Here is a 12,882-nt window from a genome sequence, read left to right on the forward strand (position 1 = left end):
GCGTATTCATTGATCTTTTTTATCAGAATAAAAAAAAATAAGAATAGCAGAAAAAAGAAAAATAAATTTATCGAAAAGGTTTTGACTTATAGGAATGATTTTATTCGTAACAAAAAAAATGAATTAGATAAAAACATCAACGAAGATATAGAAATTCCACCAACCATATGACATTGTGTATCGCTGGGGGGGCCTTATTCGTAAATATAGCTCATGGCATCGGATAAAATCCTGGTCTCTTCTTCCACTCCATCCCATCTCACGCTCCTTATCGCGCGCGCATCGTCTTCCCTCGGCGCACGAACCCTTCTTCTACGCGACGCGATGCGATGACGGTAGCTACCTTGGCGTGAGGAGCAGCGCAGGGGACCCCTGCCCTGGGCTCCGCGGCATCGACTTCTCGCAACGTCGCCCGTCAAGATGGAAGCCGCCCGCACTGTCTCCAGCGTTATTGGCGGCGGTTTTTTCCTCCCTTTCCCTTTCCCTCCTCGGCGGAGGAGCGTCGGGCGCCGCCCCGGCCTCCTCCCCGTCTTCCGCACCTCATCTAAAGACGGGCCGGAGCTCGACAAGTGGGACCAAATGGAGCTCAAGTTTGGGCGCCTTCTCGGCGAGGACCCTAAGCTTACCCTAGCTAAGGTAGAAAATCGATCAACATATAGGTGGTGCCGTTCGTTCTTCAATCTTGCTTGGGGTAGCATAGAAAACGGTTAGGGAATCTTGTAGGGTAATACAGTACTTATTTGGTTTGTTTTCTTGGATGCTATAGGGAAAACCTTTTGCCTAGGAGCGAGTTATCACTTGTAAATCATGACTCATGATCAAAAGGAATTCAGAATATTGACTGAATAACGTTATTTGTAGTGTTTAGTAGTGAACCCATTGAAGGAATTTATGTGCGCAGGGAAAAAAAAACAAGCAAATAGTTTTTGGCTTTTGAAAGTGAAAGTGGGAAGAAATTGCGCATCATTGTTTTTGCATCTTGATATATTTTTTAGTCATCTTTCCTTTCTGTTAGGTGATGATTTCTTTGTTCCATATTATTATTTCCTTTTCATTTACCTTTCCTAGACAAAGGTTTTATGTTTGAATGCTTGAATGTTTCTTTATTTTATTGCAATTTTCCTTTTTCCTTTTTGCTTGAGATAAATGAAACTTGTGCACCTGCCTGCAGATAATGGCAAGAAAGTCAAACCCTGATGTCTCTTATCTTGAAGTTGAAAAATCATTTAGAAGAAATAAAGGTAAGCTAGATGATTACATGATCAATGTTCCAGAAGACATGAGAGTGAAGCAACCACCTTCTGTTTCATCAAAAAAGGAAGATACATCAAACAAGAAGAATGCCCGAAATGTTACAGTGGAAGGACAAGTAAATCTTTCCCGTCCAACCATGAATAGAGGAATAAGAGCTATTGAAATGAGACCCCCTGAAAAACCCACATCAATTCAGTCACAGCCAAACCAAATCCTAGGAGATACTGAAGACAGAAGCACAGATCCCAACATTTCTTTGCGAAAGCCCTCTATCACTCAAGATGATGATATTGAAATGAATTCAAAATTAAAATTTAAACCAAACCTAGTCTTGAAAATGAGAAAAAATACTAGTGAAAACATAAGTAATGTATCCCTTCTAAAGAAGCCGGAAGTTGTTAAAGTACCCTTAGGTTCTGAACAAGAGAGTGTGCCTTCTGGGAATTCTTCTCAGTCAAGTCTCACTGAAATGAGGGCCCCAGATAAGGATGTGAAGATCTTACATGAGGGAAATATGTCAATGAATAATACAGACTTGGTAACAACAGCAGCAAACTTGGATGAACTTCAAGTAACCGGCTTGGATGCATCTTCAAGCTCCAGTATGCCACTGGAAAATGATGTTATTGAAGGACGTTTAGATGACAAGGATGCTGACATTTCAGATTCATCCAATCTTGATGATGGTGTGGTTGCAGGTAATATGCTAGCTTGCCTACTCATGTGCTCTGTATTAAGTTATGAATATTTATATTGCATTCAACTTTTCAAGGATTGCAGCCACCTAATCAAAGTGCTGCTGAAGCTAATGTGGCTGAAGCTTCATCTACACGTTTGGACAATGACTCTGCCGATGCTATTTCTATGCAAGCTGCCCTGCTAGGAAAGCCTCAGAGGTGGTTCACTGACTTGAACTTTCTGTTGTCCATTTCAATCATGACAGGCTTCTGACATGCTTTTTGTCGTATTATCATGGATAGTGTCTTGTATGCTGTTCTATCCAAATTGGTATCTCTGTCATGACAGTATCCCACTTGGTACTCTCATTGGCCTATGTAACTTTATTTGAATTTTATGAAACATTATTTCCTTGTGCCTTCATGCATGATTTTACATTTTTTTGGCTGGTGTCATATATGGACGTGCAATGATCATCTATTTACAGTCATATAAGCTACAGATACACTTCTGAGTACTTGAATTTTTTGGATAAAGTTTTTTTTTGTTTTCTTTTGTCTTATTGCAAATCCATATATTTGTTAACTGTGAATTTAACAATCTTTAGGCTGGACTCGCCATTAAAAGAAACGTCCCGTCCATTTAGAGAGGAGAAGATTGTTTTGCAGCATGATGGCCATGTTTCCACTTCTGGAACTGAGCCTGTTATATCAGCAGATCAAGAGGTAAATTGTTGCACAATGATTTTTCTTCATTTTGACTAAAGCATCCTTGCATACTTTTGGTTAAGAAAAGATCACATTAATAAATGTGATCTGATGAAGCTACAATAGTTGATGGAAAGAAGTTTGATGTACAAACTCCTTTGAAACTTGTGTAAAAGAGTTGGCTTAGATTTTGGAGATAGGAAATTGCAGGAAATTGAAGAAAGTGACTGGAAAAGGGCAGGGCATCTGCTGCATACAGGAGAGAAAGCTGAAGTGGAACTGATTAGTTGTAGCAGCAGAGGTTTTGTTGTGAGTTTGCCTAGTCTTTGTGAATTCATATATCTTTAATTTGTTCCCAAAATACTTTTCTAATTTTTATCGTTTTTATTATCAGGTATCATTTGGGTCTTTGATAGGTTTCTTACCTTACCGAAATCTTGGTGCCAAATGGAAATTCTTAGCATTTGAGTCATGGTTAAGAAAAAAAGGGGTGGATCCCTCCTTATACAGGCAGAATCTGAGCATTCTAGGAAGCTATGATGCTAGAAGTAAGGATCTTGGACTAGAGTCTACATCAGGAAAAGAAAATCAGAACAGTGAAGTGTCACCAACAAAAGTGAAATTCGAAGATCTTTATGAGACATATGACCAAGAAAAAAACAAATTTCTATCATCATTCATTGGTCAGGTTTGAAGAACATGCTTAATTCATCAGATTTTAGTCCATTTAATTCATTGTTGTAATTTTTTTATTGCAATGGTTTACATCTGAAATTGCAGAGACTTAAAGTTTCTGTGATTCTGGCTGATAAAAACTCCAGAAAGTTAATGTTCTCTGGGAGGCCAAAAGAAAAGGAAGAGGTGGTTGAGAAAAAGAGAAGTCTTATGGTATGTAACTACGTGATAAATCAATTGCTACTTATTTGTAGTTTCTCTTTGGTTAAGAAGCATGGAGCAAATTTAGTTGTCTGGGAACCTGGATCAAAGCTTTCCAGATTCCAGCTCACAAACTAGTCCAAAACATTGTTTCTATTATCAGGGTTGATCTTGTGCTTGCTAAACTCATGCTAGGAGAGAACCTATTCATAATTTTATAGGCCTGAAATGTGAGGCATATTGTGAACCAAAGGATTTAAAGAATGGATACCAGGTACCAACAACCAACTACCAGCACAGCATATCACAGTATAGGATGAGGGCAAAGGTGAAAAGAAATTATATATTATCATTATTTGGGCAAAGGGATTGGGATCAGTCCAAAGGCAGGATCATTTTAGATTGTTATGAGATTTTTTTGAGATTGCAAAAAATCACTTACCAAGATGGTGTCTCATGGTTTTTCCTATAAATAATTCTTTTGGTCGTTTATTTTGGTAACCTAGGTCTTTCTAAATATCCACAAGATGATAAGCTGTAATAAAGCTTAGTTTTGTGAGTTCTCCTCTGTTCAAGTCACTGTTTTGGTTTCTCTTGCTTTCTAATACTTCGTTACTTAGGCCTAATTCCAAGTTCCCCTGGCAAATGTAGTTTTGGGCTTTTGATATATTCAGCCCAGCAAACTGTTCAACCTTTGTACATGTGGTCAGTGTCCTGATCTACTTGATAAAATTAAAATAAGAAGATAAACATTCTAGTTATTTTGTCACCATTACCTATGGTTTTACTTGGATATCATGAATTCATGGCTGTAAAGATGACAAATCTCAGTGATATATTATATATCACACACATACATGCATATATATTGTCTAATCCAGTAGGAATTATATATAAAGATTGGCTAAACTAACCAGCATTTTAGGTTCATCTCTAAATGTCAAGACATGATAAAACTCGACTTATTATGTTGAACATCATGAATTAATCCTTTTCTTTCTGCTTTTAAGAGTCAATGCCAATAGGATCCTTTGTTTACTATTTTTATGAAAGTGTTTGATGGTTTAGCTTTCTTTACCAGTAAGTAGGTTCCATGTTCTTATGTTTATAAATGGACTCTTGATATTCACTTCTGCTTTGTTTCATGATTATGTCTCAGAAGACATTTGTTTTAATGCTTTGTCTTTTCTTGGTTGAACAGATCATGAATTATATTATACTAACTCCACTTGTTCATCTTCAAATTTGACTCGAGTTTGGTATTGATAATCTATTCTCTATGAGTCTTTGTGCAGGCTAGACTTAGTATTGGGGATGTTGTGAAATGCTCTATCAAGAAAATTACATACTTTGGCATATTTGTGGAGGTAATCATTGTTCATGATTCTTTTGTTTAACCATAGTCCAGTAGTTTCTGGTAGGACATGAGAAGCTGATTATTCCTGATTATTAATTAATAGGTTGAAGGAGTAACTGCACTTATTCACCAGTCAGAAGTTCCATGGGATGCAACTTTGGATCCATCATCGTACTTTAAAGTTGGGCAGGTATAAAATAAGTAATTTTGTAATTACTTTCCTTGGGAGGTTGTGGGAAAACCTTTTGATGATAAATGGTTGTTAACCCAGACTAGGAAGCCATTTGACTGTGCTCTTGATCACAGATTTTGACTTGGAATTAATTAAGCCTACCATGATAGTGCAAAATTCTAGAAGGTGGTGTTCATGCTTATTTAAGTAAAAAGTCTCCTACTATCGAATGAGCTAACCTAAGAAAACAACCATTTGTCAAACAACCCTTTGTCTAGATGTAACATACATGTTACTTAAAAAACAATGTAGAAATTATATTCATCTGAAAAAGTGGATATTGGTGATTTTATTCAGCATTGAACTAAATATATGTAGGTTTGCTTAAATACACAATAGTGTATTAATTCAAGGATAAACAAGTCATGGTACATATCAGTGATTTAAAAAATATTACGCACCAAAAGGTGCCAAGGTCCTAAAATGCTGAGTCGCTAGGCAAGCGCCTAGGCTTATGCGCCCGTTCGAGCGAAATGAGGCATTCTAAAATATTAAAATATAAAAAATATATAATATAATTAATAAATACGATTATATAAATAAAAATATGACATTAAGTTGAAAAGATTTAAAGTACAAAGTCACATTATCCATCTTCTAATAATAAAAATGTTAAAAGATTCAAAACAATAAAGCTTTACATCAAAGTCAATCATCGTCATAATCAACATCATCATTCTTAACCATATTATCATCTTTCTTTTCCTCTTGTCCATCTTCATCAAAATATGTTTCCTCTTCAACAATGGCAGGAGATGAACTTGAGGCTTTTGCACTCATTTTTGCTTTCGTCATTTGTTTTATATATGTTTGTAATTCTCCAACACTTGAGACTCTTATCACATCTCCCCATGCCAAGCCGTCCATCTGCAAATATAAGTTCATCTTCGGCATCTTGCAAGTTCGCACCTATTTTCCTCACCAATCACTCATTTAAATCATCAATGTCTTATAATGAGATTAGATCAATATCATTTCATAAATCATAACGAGCCTTCTATGCTTTATTATACTTTTTATATAAACCAGATCATGCAATTATTGATGCTCTAACCAATTTTTTCTCTTTGTGTGAATCTGTCATATCATATAATTTAAAAATATATTAATATATCTATCTAAAAAAAATAAATTAATTACAATAAAAATATTATGTGATCCTTACATGTTAAAAGACACTTCAGTTTCATTTACAACATACGACATTACAAGTCAAACTAAGAATTTTAATAGTCAATTGCTGCAAGTTCGGGGTGAATTTTCTAAATATACTCTACTATTCAGTTGTAAAATTTACTTTATTATTAACAATAATATACTATATATGAAATTAATTATATAAATTTATAAATACCTAGGGATTTAATTGTTCTATATCGAATTACCATTGGAATTCCAAAAAGACCATTAACATTCTCTTATAAAGATAATTCATATATGATTTTATCTTATACCTCAAGGTTTGGAGCCAATCTTACAATGCACTTATATAACCCAATTACAACTTCTGCATCATACTCAATGAACGTGTTCTTATAAAAGAATTCTGGATTCAAATAATATCTTGCTGCATGTAATGGACGATGAAGTTAACAATTTCATCTTTCGTTAATGATTGTAAATATGTTCTTATACTTTTCTTCATTTTCATCAAAAGACTTTTGAATTGTTTTCTTTACTTTATCCATAACCTCATAAATATATCATATTGCATGATTCTTTTCATTAATTGCCAACCAAAGGACTCGAGCAAGAGAGTCCATTACCTTTAATGTATAAACTATAAGATTCAAAAAGGACGATATTAAGATGATATCACCAACCCTTTTGCCTTTCGCTTTTATTGTCCATTTACTTGTCATCCATTTCTCCAAGGTAAATATGTTTCTTACGTTATATTTTTTACAGTGCACGCTCTGTAATGTCAAAAAGGAAGTAACAAATCGGGTGACACTATATGTCACAAATTCCTTTTATCTGTGAATTCTCTCATCATATTTAAAGCCCCAATATAATTATAGAGAAATCCAACGACAAAGATTGTCCTTTCTAAAGTCTTCTTGATGTTAGAGATCTTTCTAATATCTTCTCTAACATTAAATCAATGCAATGTGTCGTACATGAAATTTAATATATGTGTTGTCTTTTTGCTCTAAGTAATTTACCTAAGACAAAGGATAATAATTTGATAAGACTTAGAAGTCACATAGTTTTTCCATTCAAATTGGAGACATGGTAATTAAAAATTAAAAAATTTAAAAGATAAATCTTATTGGCTAACACATAGTTATTTCCATTGTCGGTTATAATTTGGACGATATATTGTTCATCAATTTCTTCCACAAACTTATCAATTAACTCATATTTTTTCTCCAAATTTCATAAAAGATTATGCATTTATTGACTTCACAGACATGATTCCTAAAGAACAATTGACCATAAAATTAATTATACTCCTATGTCTTCTGTCGATTCAAGCATATGATACAATAGAATAACCATGCTTTACTCATGATTCTTTGTGATCTTTTAATAAGTCATTTGTATAATCTAATTCTTTTTTCAGTAATGGAACTAGCAACTCATAATAACTTGGAGGTTTTAATCCGCCATCATATCTTCCAATAGTTTTAATCATCGGTTTAAAATTATCCAAACAACAAATACTGAGGGGAAGGCCAGTCTGATAGAAGAAGCGAGCAATGTGTTATATCGCTTTTCCCCTTATTTCCTTATCACAAGCATCACTTATATTTGTTTGTCTTAGTTTTGCTCTTGCTTGACCTTGTTGTTACTATGATCCTTGATACATATATAAGTCCATCGGTCTCTTTTTACCCTTCTTAACAATCATAACTTCTTTTTCTTTCCTATCATATACTATTTTCCCACTAGCATTGACACTTTCTGAATAATCTTCTTCTTCATCATCTCTAATATGTTGAGCATTATCCTCGGATAAATTCCTAGAAGATTTATTCCATTGCATCTTTTTTCAGTCAGATAAGCCAACAACTCTTCTTTTACATTAGGTGGACACTTCTTGCATACTGATACATTCTTGAAGTTCCTTACTTGATGCTGCTTTGCATAAAAAATATCAGCTCTAGTAGTTTTATCATAGAAGATACAAGTAATTGTATTAGGATCTTTGGGATCCTTTAGATAATTGTATTTCCAAGTAGGATCCTTTCTTGAATTTTATGATGAATCTTCTGAATCGTTTTGTACATTTGCTATTAATCTTGAAACCCTAATAACAATTCTAAATAAATAGAGATTAGCAATGCTAAAATCTAAATATGGACTATTATATGGTAATAATAGTTAACAATATATTGTTAACAATATTTAATCCATTATTAATAGTAGTTAGAGGGAAAAAAAAGTGGGGAAGGAGAGGGTGGCGATGATGGAGGAACTTTCGGACAACAACGGTGGCGATGGAGGAAGCTGCAAACGACAACAATGGCGGCGGAGGAAGTTGCGGACGATAGCAGCAGCGATGGAGAAAGCTTCAGATGATGATGTTGTGGGTGGAAGAAGCTTTAGATGTGTTTGTTGGTGGCAGAGGAAGCTGCGGTCCTCTCTCTCAATGGTGGAAGGAGCTGCACATGGAAGCAGCGACGGTGGAGGGAATTGCGCATGAAAGCTAGACCTTCGGAGCCGTCCATCAATGACAGAGGAAGTGAGGTGACTTAGCATATAAGTTGTTGCTCTGGTTTAGAAAAGCAACTTTTGTGTGCCCTTTTAGTGGGAAGCACTATGTGATTTGAGCTTGGATCACAACAAACTACATAATTTACACGTCTGTCAACCTTAATGAAGGAAAGCAGAACTCCACAAAACGTAGTAGTTTCCATAGGTATCATAAAGATGTCTTAAATAGATGTTTAAAGAACAGATGCAGCAAATGAAGATTTGGGCATGTACCTGCCAATCTGATAAGTAGCCTTGGTGCGATAATATGTGTCTGGCATGGATTGAACAAGCATTTGATGAAGCTTTGTTTTCTAGTCTCCCTAGTGGATAAATCATGGGGATATTAAATGATAGATCAGTACCCTGATTTTAGAAGAGGATATGATCTTTTTGTATACATTTTCTATGTTTCATCAATTAATAAAATAAGAATTTTTGCGCTTGCTTCAGACATGGATGACCATATCAAATTCATACTAGTAGGTGTGTATGGTATGCACCGGTACTTGTTGACTGATACTTTCTGGAGATGTTTCCAAAGCCTATTCTTACTATAACTAAAGCAGGTGTCATGTTTTGCTAGCAGTCTTTCCTTTTTAATTCTTGATACCATGTTGCATTCTCCATTTTCTTTGAAGCTCTCGAAGTTCATGAGCTTATTTTCTTGTTTCAGATTGTCGAGGCAAAAGTTCATCAACTGGATTATACTCTTGAACGGATCATGTTATCATTGAAAGATATAATGGTATTCTGACATACTATTTATCGTGAGTTTCATGGAGTAAGATAAGTCTGAACATAATGCTTCGACCTGTGGTCATGAATTTACTTTCAGCCAGACCCATTAATAGAGGCCTTGGAGTCTGTTGTTGGAGATCATGCATCTTTGGGTGGAAGACTAGAAGCGACACAATCTGATGCTGAGGTGTTAACCTTTTTCAACTTAATTACTCGTTCTATGTTTTAAATATTTCATTTTTGTATAAATGCACTTACAGCATTAGTAATTTAACTTTAAATAGTTGAATTTAAAGTTGTATTGACCAATAATGAATTTTCTTTTGTTTAAAGGATTAAAAATGAAGACAAATAACTGAAGTGATGATAGTAAAGCAAAATTGTGGGCTACATGAATCCCACTTTAAATAGTTGATCTTAGAAGCTTTGTTGCTACCATTCATGTTCAATACTTTTAGTGCATGTAAGTTAGGAAATAGGAAACCTTTCTGTTGATAAACTTCTCTTTTCTGAGAACATGTCTACAAAATAATACAAGTCCTTGGAACCTTAGGCCGATGACAAAATATATCCTCTCTGGATCCTAAATCAAGATTTGTAGCTTTTTTTCCTTCTGTTTATCAGTGACCTTAATGTGCAAAAAGACCCCCTAGCTGTCAGATCCTTGGTTTAAAATACCCCTAATGTAATAGGTGATATGGCTAGTAGCTTATGGTCCAAACTGCATATGATGTGGTGCAGGTCCCGTTTCGACATGTTTGATTTTTTCTTTTAGCTTTTTTTCGGGTCACGTGGTTACCGGTTCAAACAAGTTTGGTATAGACACCACTGCCAGTTTTTTAAACCTTGAATTTGATCATTGTGATACTTTTGTACCAATTATGAGAATACAATAATAATGACTAAGCATTATGGACTTTTCCACCTTTGTGATCCTAGTTCAGTACTCTCTTTGTTTTCGAGTCTCCAATTATATTATCATATTGTTCATCAGTTGTTTCAACTCTAGGTACATCATGACATCATGTTGTGATATATCTTACCAGTATCCCTGAGATGCCTTGAATGATCCAAAAGCAATTCTAGATAATAGTAAATGATTATAGATATTGTGAAGAAAGGTCTTTTGTTACAGTGGCACCAACTTAGCTTTACAGATCATGGCCTCACAGTATTCTGACAAAGTGTTTAAACTTTTCCTATCAGTGGGCTGATGTGGACTCACTCATCCAAGAGCTGCAGAAAATTGATGGAATTAGTGGTGTTTCTAAAGGTCGTTTCTTTATAAGCCCGGGTTTAGCTCCAACATTTCAGGTTAATGAGCACAGTTGTTTTTCCTGTATTCATTAAGATGCTTTTCGTTTTCATGTTATAACTAATTGGTAACTTGTATTCCATATATGCTGCACTTTTCAAGTAAAAATTGCTCAATTTGGTGTTCAAAATTTTCTATATTCAGGTGTATATGGCTTCTATGTTTGACAACAAGTACAAGTTGCTTGCTCGTTATGAGAACATGGTCCAAGAGGTATGACTTTTTCTGAGTGGATATAACTGTTTCGATAAAGCACAAATTACTAAAATGCCCAGATGTTCTCACTTTAACAGTTGATAACTTTAAATTGGAAATTTCACTCTCTTAACAAAGACCAATTTTCCCCTTCCAATGCCAAATCTCTTAGCTGTGACTAATTAAGGAAATTTGGAAAATAAATTTGATTTCTTCATCTGCTTCAGCTAAAAAGAATCATCTTAAACTTCTCCAGGAAGCATGAAAATCATTTTTTGATCTGTTAGTGTTTCAAATAGTCATATCAAGTTGCCTGTCTAGTTGATGACATTGTCTGGTCTCTTTCTCTGTACAACTTGCAAGAATCAAATAATGCCTTCTAAAAGACAGATCCTGGCTGCCACGTGTGGTTGTCAACATCGAAGATTTGTGGCATTAGGTCGATGTTATTTATCTTTCTGGAATATTATGGTACAATAAGGTGTTGGCAAGCACAAGCTAAAAATTGGAACAGCCTTGTGTCAACATGAGTGGCAATGTTCAGCAAGTGCCATCTAGTACCAATCAATAAGACAATCCTTTGTTATAAGTCTGCAACAACTCATACTTACCAAAAAAAAAAAAAAAGTCTGCAACTCAGAGCTACTTTTTAACTATCTGAGTATGGATCCCTTTTTCTTGCCATCTCACCTGGTACTCAGTCTCCAGTAATTTATGTCTAAAAGTGTTATTTATTTGTTGGTTTGTTTCATAATTTGTCTGTTGAGCTCACAGCCTATATTAAAAATATTTAGCATCCTAAGAAGACTTAAGTTTGATGTCTCAAAGCCTTGGACTTGTTTTGTTTTCCCTTCTGTCTAGTGAGATGGCAATAGACAAGGCTATTGGAACTCACAGCTTCTTATTGTTTTTGAGTTATGGAATCTTGTGCCTTGTTGTGTGTGCACAACATGCATCTTTTGTAGGGACAAAAAATGTTTCGCTATGAAGATTATCCTTTTTTTGGTTGACTATCATTTAGGCTTCTGGATGTAGACTGTTTCTTAGACATTCTTGGTTTTACTATCATTTAGGCTTCTCGATGTAGACTGATTCTTAGACATTCTTGGTTCTCTCGAGTGTCCCAGAAATAATGGCAACTGCTCTTAGTTGTCTTCTGCTCTCAAAGACGAGGGCAAACTTAATTATTGTGGAGTACACAATCAATTCAACTTTTTTAGCAGCTAGTAAGTACTAGCTGGCTTATTGAATGAAGGTAGTCATATTAGATTTGGAGACAATAGACATACCTTAGGAAGTTTCTTGATCCATGCTGTTGAAATAGTCGGATGTGTGAACATAATTTCTCAATTGCCGATGTTCCCACTCATTCATTCGTTTGTTCCACGGAACAGACATCTCTTCAACGTCGGTGTAACAAACTTTCCATATGTTTCATTTAGTTCTTGCAGATGATTTTTCCTTGCTCTCCTTGTGCAGGTTGTGGTGGAATCATCCTTGGACAAGGAACAGATGAAAGCTGCGATATTAACATGTATTAATAGGGTTTAGTCGGAGTTTGGCGAGCAATAGCTCTCGTGGTAAAAGTCTACATCCGACATGCATTTCAAATGTCGCAAGTGCTGCATTGTTATAGGTCTTGGTAGATAGTCAACCTAGAGATTAATTCTTTAACACAGATGAGAGTAAATGTTGTTTCTGTAAGTTTCCTCCCAATAACATTTCGACTGACCCTTCTTATTTTGAGATTTAGAACATGTTGTACATCCAAATTACATATGGAAATTTTGCAACGAATATTTGAAAAGAAAAAGGCATAAATAAAAAT

The 12,882-nt window shown here is 35.1% G+C and overlaps 1 protein-coding gene across 1 annotated transcript; it reads left to right on the top strand.

Moving 5' to 3' along the window:
- The first annotated feature begins 205 nt into the window (after positions 1-205).
- Positions 206-12,800, top strand: LOC135629632 (uncharacterized). Its single transcript, XM_065137307.1, has 14 exons — positions 206-636; positions 1,172-1,952; positions 2,027-2,150; positions 2,540-2,657; positions 2,850-2,948; positions 3,034-3,327; positions 3,420-3,527; positions 4,811-4,882; positions 4,976-5,062; positions 9,480-9,551; positions 9,642-9,731; positions 10,751-10,858; positions 11,004-11,072; positions 12,534-12,800. The coding sequence occupies exons 1-14, from the start codon at positions 421-423 to the stop codon at positions 12,603-12,605; spliced, it is 2,310 nt and encodes a 769-aa protein (XP_064993379.1). The 5' UTR covers positions 206-420; the 3' UTR covers positions 12,606-12,800.
- The last annotated feature ends 82 nt before the right edge of the window (positions 12,801-12,882 follow it).

Source organism: Musa acuminata, chromosome BXJ3-1 (genome assembly GCF_036884655.1).
Source record: "Musa acuminata AAA Group cultivar baxijiao chromosome BXJ3-1, Cavendish_Baxijiao_AAA, whole genome shotgun sequence".
NCBI classification, from domain to species: domain Eukaryota; kingdom Viridiplantae; phylum Streptophyta; class Magnoliopsida; order Zingiberales; family Musaceae; genus Musa; species Musa acuminata.

Bases quoted from the DNA above. Each gene is read 5' to 3' on its own strand.
- LOC135629632 (XM_065137307.1), top strand. From the start codon at position 421: ATGGAAGCCGCCCGCACTGTCTCCAGCGTTATTGGCGGCGGTTTTTTC. The intron at 4,883-4,975 runs GTAATCATTGTT...ATTAATTAATAG, and splicing joins ACTTTGGCATATTTGTGGAG to GTTGAAGGAGTAACTGCACT. The intron at 5,063-9,479 runs GTATAAAATAAG...TTCTTGTTTCAG, and splicing joins CGTACTTTAAAGTTGGGCAG to ATTGTCGAGGCAAAAGTTCA.